Source organism: Typopeltis vanoorti, chromosome 9 (genome assembly GCF_054136105.1).
Source record: "Typopeltis vanoorti isolate ZY-2024b chromosome 9, IOZ_Tvanoo_1.0, whole genome shotgun sequence".
NCBI lineage: Eukaryota > Metazoa > Arthropoda > Arachnida > Uropygi > Thelyphonidae > Typopeltis > Typopeltis vanoorti.
Genome location: NC_143557.1, coordinates 109085682 through 109093267, shown reverse-complemented (window position 1 = coordinate 109093267; position 7586 = coordinate 109085682). Strand labels below are relative to the sequence as shown.

At 36.7% G+C, this 7586-nt stretch overlaps 1 protein-coding gene across 1 annotated transcript; it reads left to right on the top strand.

The window, feature by feature from the left end:
- The first annotated feature begins 209 nt into the window (after window positions 1-209).
- LOC150103411 (uncharacterized) lies at window positions 210-5651 on the top strand. The gene is made up of 8 exons (XM_090398473.1): window positions 210-339; window positions 1388-1672; window positions 2174-2256; window positions 3096-3185; window positions 3494-3605; window positions 3682-3788; window positions 4808-4924; window positions 5007-5651. Exons 2-8 carry the CDS (start codon window positions 1417-1419, stop codon window positions 5649-5651), a joined length of 1410 nt encoding a protein of 469 aa, XP_090254599.1. The 5' UTR covers window positions 210-339; window positions 1388-1416.
- Window positions 5652-7586: the final 1935 nt, after the last annotated feature.

The following is a 7586-nucleotide window of genomic DNA, read 5'->3' as shown; positions in this document are numbered from 1 at the left end:
CACATCCATCTGTGTAATTTTGTTATAAAAACTTGGCACAGGATTTTTCAAGAGAATCGTATTTATATTATATGTTCAAATTGCCATAATTCTATGACAAAAATGCGCTTTTCAAATATACTGTTTGATAATAGAAAACTGTTACACGAATTGAACCATCGTTAACACTTCCGGTTTGAATATTACAAGAATAAGACCGGATGAATCTAGAAACATTGTACTAGTTGTCAACATTTACTGCTCTATAAAAATCTATTGCTATCAGAATGCGCAGAGGGCGCTAGTGGCAGAAAAGTATTTATAAACTGAAATCTACTTGAACTCGTCTGTTGTTAGTTGGTGAGTAAGTTTTTTTCTCATTCGTTAATTCAATCATAACACGCTAGTATCGACGTCGGGATAAACTTATGATTATCATAATTTAATTTCGAATTATATAATACATCTTCGTACTTTATGTATGGAATATAAAATTTAATTTTAGTATTAAGCACAAGTGCTTCAGAAAAACGAAATGCTGTTAGCTAAGAGTTCTTGCGTTACTGAGAAACGAGTACTACAGTTCGTTAGAAATATAGGAATGCCAATTATCGTATTCATTTCTAGAATACTGCAGTATTCATTCTACATTAGCATGTGGAAACAAGCTGGTCAATTAGCTGTTGAAGCTTAATGTACCTTCTCAGAACTGTCAAAACAACGATACTAGTAACTCAAGACTATTTTTTTCCTGAATGAGATTAAAAAAAATGCGTCAAGTATTTAATCGTTATTCAGTTAAATACTAACTACAGCTTCAACGAACGCGATGCCGAACAGACTGCGCCATTTACTGCAAAAGCATTCTCGTCATTCCCTCCACATGTATAGTATTGCTGCGTAATTTAAATTATGCGCAGTACTGTACATGAATTAATACGAAAGCAGCCAATTCATGAACAATCTTTCTTTACGTGTATCTTGCTTCAAAGTGTTAAAATGTTTGTCGTTGTATCACACAGCGCTAGTAATCTAGATCGGCTGCTTTCAATACACTTTTGTTACAAGTAAAATAGCTTGAGCAATTTAGCTAAAGCTGCCTTTTTCTTCGTAGCCAAATGGGGGACTGTTCTATATTAACAACCACAAACTGCCGGTGCAGGGAAAGCAAACCTGAAGACAACGCAAGTTTAGATTTCTACATTAGGAAAAAATTTCCTTCATACTCCATTATAAATGGAGTCTTCGCGACGCTTTCATGTTCTTATACCGACTGCGAAATGAGTTTCGACTATCGAGAGTTGCTGAATGTTCGCGTTACTTGGTTAGCGTTTTGCTATGCTTTATCGTTTGTAGTAGTTAAAACTTAGAGCTTATTACTATATAAGCTGTTTTATTTTAATTTCAGCCGAAGTGGGCAGATTCGGACGACTTAATATGGAGAACGGACAGCTCGAGTTAGTTGAGCCGATCCAAATGGACATTCAAGATCCAAATGAAGATGGGTTTCACTTTATTTCTAGACTAAGTCAAATTTCTGTTCTGCTGTCGATATGGAGCTTTCTGGAAATGAAATATGAAGCTCTGAAGAACAGGAACATAGTTTTCATGCTTGTGTTCACCAGCGTGCAGCAATCCTTAGCTTTTGCTGTCACAAATGCCCAGCCACTCATCCAGAAATATAACCAGAGATGTAAGTACATATTCTATAGGTGAGACTTGATATTAGAATTTAATATTTAATTATACGTACAGTAATTCTAGTGATGGTTGACCAAAAAATATAAAACGCTCTTGGCACATTTACCTTTTTTTTTTTTTTTTTTCCGATTAAAACAAGATGCAACAATATCTGTGGCATTTCTTAATTCCTAAATCTAACTTTAGATGAGTGACGATTGCATGGTACTATACTACTTCAAATCCATACCTTCTTTACAACAAACTATACTATCGGATGAATCTCAACCTTTTATTAATTCGCTAAATCGTGCCTTTTTAAACTATTCAAGGTTTGTTCTATCCTGATCGTAGTTAAAGCATGTTCATGATAATTCATCCTACCCGCTATACTTCAACAGTTTACCTTTGTATTAACTTCTGCTCGGATTACAGTCCAGTTGTTACTTCTAATGATAGACTAGCTTCTGACATTTAAAATGTTCATTGCTATATCAATATTATTCTCTTCTAGTAAAGCGAATTGATGAACTGGCCATCAGAGGATTGAATGCCATCGAGGAAGCATTTTCTACAGCTCTTGGATTCTTCAATCGGGTAAGTAATAGGACACAACTTCTAAATTCTCTTTCCTTTTGAACTTAACGTTAGGACATCCAATTTCACAGCAGAGTAGCATATGACACGAATGGCTAACTAGGTGAAGAATATCATGCAGTTAAGACAATCCAAGCGAATTTCACTTTGGGATTTCTCAGTGAACTGGGAAGTAACGCCGCCCATCTGGAATTAGAAACAGGAGATGGTTCTGGAAATCTTAACTCAAGGAGGGAGAATACAATCTTTCCCACCACGAAAGATTTCTCGCACTTCAGTCACGTGTGCATGATCTAGCAACATCACCAAAAGCTGGCTTGTGCAGATTTTCAGTTATTACTTGACGCCTCACAGGAGAGTAACCTACTCCACACATCTCACCGTGTCCAGTATATCCTCCACTTCCGTATCGTCCAACAATATTTTTGTCTGTAAATCTCGTATTCCACACGAGTTCGGTCATCTCACCTGCAATTAAAATTGTGTATGGATTCCTCTCGTCACGACGAGATTGAACTCTGGTAGAACGGGACATTCGACTTTTTCAGTCAAATGTCCCGTTTGATTTGTTATAATTTCTACCACAGATTGCGTTTTGTTGTACAAACTCAAAGCAGGCTACTAGCTAAAATTTCTGATTTTAAGAAATCGCTAAGCGTTTTCTTGGGGCAGTTGGTGCTCTGTTCACGTGATTCAGCTTGAATTAACTTTAGTGTATGAATGCTTTAAGAGCATTAGTTTATTTACAACGCAGTACCAGCGAAACACTGCGTTAATGCTTTGATCTTATTTCTTAATGTACCGAATTAAGATCGGTGATTCTCATCTTAATTTTCTAGGTGGTGACCGAAATAAGGCATCGGTGTAATTCCTTTATTGAAGCTATTCGTAACGGTTTTAATGAACTGAAGACATCTGCAAGGAATAAGGCAAGTTGTCAATCATGTCTATTTTATTTATAACTTAATATCTGCGTCGGCTGATTCTCTAGATACCCATTAGCTAAGAGCTTCTTGCCTTCGTTAGTGGAATATTTTGTGTACACTTCAATAAACGCTTTATTTTAAAATACTAAATTGTGAAAGTGGTGCAATAAATATACAAGACGTGGATTTCCTTTTGTCTTCTAGGTATGTGCCTACTATCGAAACACCGAGTCGAGGCTAGCTTAAAGTTTTCTTGCATTTAAGTAAACGTTGCACATTCACCATACTTAAAGTTTTTTTTTCTCTTTCAGATAACTGCTTTATATCAATCGTCCAAGCGATCTATCATCACTCATATAAATGATATATGGTACACTGCTGAAAAAAGTTTGGATATTCTAGTTCACCCTCTTGACGATGAAGGTAAGATTCATTCATCACTGAGTTTCAACAACTTCTGTTGATCCTAAACGTTTAATTTGGTTTTCCTCCTTTACAGATGACTTCCCAATCGACACGTCTACAATGAGTCCATTTCAGAAATTGCAATACAGACTGCAAACGTTGTCAAGACGAACTCTGATCCCTCGTATTTTGCACACCATGGTGAGTGAAAAATAGGTCTAATCTGAATAGCTAAGTTTACTAGTACAAACAACCTACTTCCCAAGTTTAATTGCATGATACATTCCAAGGATTTAAGCGAATTCTTTTTTAAAGAGGTTTGCTAGCAGTCACTCAATATCCTATGGATGGGAGTGGCTGAAATCAGTTAATTACGCATTCATCAGCTAACGATCTTAAACTACTTTGGTTTGGGTAGGAGATACTCGAGAAAGTAGTGGACTTAGTTCACATAAAGAACTTTATTGAATAATCTTCGATTTTGAATTTAACAATGTCCAAAGGAATCGATGGTAAACCACTATCTCACATTTTGAGAGGCAGATGAACCATGATTTCCTATCTGGTTAGTTCTTGGTAAGAAGGCCGGAAAATGCTAATTGTTCATTGGAAGAACAATTAAGAAATTCATCGCATATGAAGTCTTAATTTCTACAGACTGCTCTACAATGCTGGACTTTGATCAATCTATCTTATTCGCGATGTTCGTAGATATAGCGGTCAAACAGCACACTTCGGATTCTGCAATTAATGGCAACATCACAAACCAGGAAGTGTAAAAAAAAATAATTCTTGTTGCCAAATCATGCTTTAAAGCCTATTTGAAGTATTATTTGGCGACAATCTTAACTTTCATCGAGTTGCATTTAAAATCAGCCGTATAGCACTCGTGGATTGTTACTCCATAAATGCATCTCGAAATGATTTGAAGCCTATTGCCTAAATTATCGGTCAGTTAGCGTTAGCTCTAAAACCTATTTTCATGATCAACATGAAGGGCCATCTTGAAAATCGGCGACTAGCGTGCACAATTTACCAATTCAGTTATCCTAATTAACAAAAATTGTTCCTAGTTTCTTTCCCATCTAGCTTTTCATATTGAATTCTACTTATCACCCATTTCTAATGTATACTGATAAAGGAAATCTGTAGTACCTTTAATAAGTTAAGAATTTCTCTATTCTTAAAGTTTACTTGACTAGCTGAAAATTTGTTTCTAGAATTTCATATGGAGATGGAAATTCCTTGGCAGAAATATAAGAGCAGCACAATGCCGTTTGCTAGATAGGCTTGCTGTGGCTATCAACCGAATTCCAGGCATCGATCTTGATATGGAGGTGAGTTAATGGTTACGCAATTTTGGAAATGTTTAGCCAGTCACACTGGTACTAAATTTTTAATAAGCGAATTTACTTTCAGAACTTTCCCATCCTCCAAGCAGCAGAGAATTCTGGTCGATTGAGGTCAACTTCAACTTGTGAAGAGGAGGAAATAGACCAGCCTAAAACCACACATTTGACAGATGAAGTTCAAGAACAGCAGGTGGAATTTGTAGTGCAGGTCAAAGAGGAACGGCTTACCACTATGGAGCAGGAGGCGGTAGACGCTACAGAGGATGAAGTGAAGGAACAGCCGGTGGAACCTAAAGAGGTAGAATCTACCATGAAACAAGTTGCTGAATGTATAACAGAGGATAAAATAGAGCCAAACATGGAATCAACATCGAAAGTAGAATCCACACTGAAGACTGAAATAGAGCACGTAAAGCCTAAATTGGAGACTAAAATAAAGCACAAAGAGGAGCATCATTTAGAGCCTATATTTGAGGCTGAAATGGAAGAGCAGATAGAATCTACAGTGGAAGTGCAGCAACCTGTGGAATCTGCAATGGAGGCTACAGAGCAGGTGGAATCCATTGAGCAGCAAGAAATGATGGAATCTACTGTGGAGGAGCAGAAGCAAGTGGAACCAATGGTGGAGCTCAAAGAGGAGGAAGAAGCTAAAGACGAAAAATCAGAATTGCAGCAAAAATTAAAAGCGAAAAGCTGGTGGAAGAGAACCTAATTAAAATTTTGTTCAAAGTATGCTTTGAATACTTTCAAATTTTATCCATTCATTTCTTGATTGTAAACTGAGTTTCTAAATAAAGTTATTGTTTTAAGGCTTTGTCGTTTCATCTAACCAACCAGAGAAACAGTCATTTAAACATTCTTTTTCTATAAATACCCTGGCGATTTTTTTCAAAATGAAATTCACAAACTGCCTCTACACTCCGCGTCTTATAACTACTTAATGCTTCTAAATGGTAGCACATTTTTTAAACTAGAATGAACTTAAATCCAGTATTTCTTTCCAAAGTTGCAACTCGGCTAAAACTAAATGAACACACTAACAGATAGTGATACTTATTGGTTTAGTAGAGTTAGTGGGAATTTTCAGTTCCCTGCAGGAGATTGAAAAATTTCAACAGATTCGGGTTTGGTTGGGCTCTTATGATCTCCCTGGATAACTCGCCATAAGACTGCAGGTGCACTGAAGTTTTCTTCAGTATACCTTAAAAATATGGACGGTGTGCTAGCGGGCTGAAAGGTTGAGGGACCAATTCAAGAAAATAAAGTATATTAAAGAGCTTAAATCCATGTCTTTAATCGTTCTAGTCGTACAACGTTTTAATGCAAATTGTTTTCAGATTAAGCCAAGAACTCGCTGCGCGGAATTGTCTGTCATCCTTACAGCATGCCCTATTCGATAAGGTTTTCGCAATCATAACGATGTTTTTGCAGTAATCTCCAAATTCAAATACCAAACGATTAAAATGGAACTCTCAGATTTAATTTAATAGCCAGGGATTTGATGTGTACAGCTTATATTCAATGCCAATCACTAAACCTCAAGTGGCATCCTGTACATCTACGGCCCACAGGAACTTTTCGCAGAACTTTCCTTCGAAAAGAATGGTAAAAACTGCACACTTCGGATGTCCCCATGGCAATAATTAGAACTGATTGTCCACTTTATGATCTGCTCTGGTTCAAGAATATGTCCCATTTCATATTTTTGTTCCTCATCACCATCCTGATTCTGATACATTTTCAATTTAATAACAAAGTTGATCAGGTTAATCGCCAAACAGTGAAATGTTCACCAGATTTAAAGTTGCATCTAATCGAATTTCACACTTCAAGATTCAGGAGAAAAATTATTTTCCTGTCTAAATATTTTTGAAGTAAAATTTTCCTAATATAATTAAGTCATTTCTGGTACAAAAGCACTTCAGAATCGGACTAGATATGTTCTGTCTAAACGCTTTATCTACTCTATACTATAAAATGATAAGCTGAAATTGAAAACGGATGTGACGTAGGCTTGAAACGGATGTAGGCTGTAACGTTTATTTCAAGTTATTTGAAACTCGGGGACTACCCTGAGTGTCGAGTCATCAGAATTCAAGAACCGCCCTACCAGTCAGGAACACGGGGGCAGTTGGGCGCCGTAGGCGTCAGGGGGCAGAGCCACCTAGTTTATATATATGGAAGTGAAACATGTACAATAAAGAATGAAATGATTAAACAGCACAAATCAAATTTCTCAGAAAAACAGCTGGATACACCAAGCAGGACAATAAAATTTCATCGTCCCTGAATTGTAAATAAACGATCTGAATCGAATGGACAATAGCAGCCTGCCAAAAATTAATACTTATGAAATAACTGGAAGACCATGAAATCGATGGCATAAGACTGGAGCAGGCCATTTAGCCTAAAATCCATGGTAAGGAAGAACATTACTTCTGCTCATCTCCTAACACTTCATAAATTCAAATCTTCTCTACCTTTAAATATTCTGAAGAGGGGTTGGTATGGGTTAGGTGCGCCATACCAAGAATCTTTATATATATAATGCCAGGATCCATTCCATTTAAATTCTAGGAAAGCTTCTTGATTGGCAATTTCGTTAGCTCGGTCACTTTCAAATCATACGTTTGAGTTTGTTTGTTTG

Coding starts and splice junctions, on each gene's coding strand:
- LOC150103411 (XM_090398473.1), top strand. CDS start 1,417: ATGGAGAACGGACAGCTCGAGTTAGTTGAGCCGATCCAAATGGACATT. Junction 1,673..2,173: donor CCAGAAATATAACCAGAGAT/GTAAGTACATAT, acceptor ATTCTCTTCTAG/TAAAGCGAATTGATGAACTG. Junction 2,257..3,095: donor CTCTTGGATTCTTCAATCGG/GTAAGTAATAGG, acceptor TTAATTTTCTAG/GTGGTGACCGAAATAAGGCA.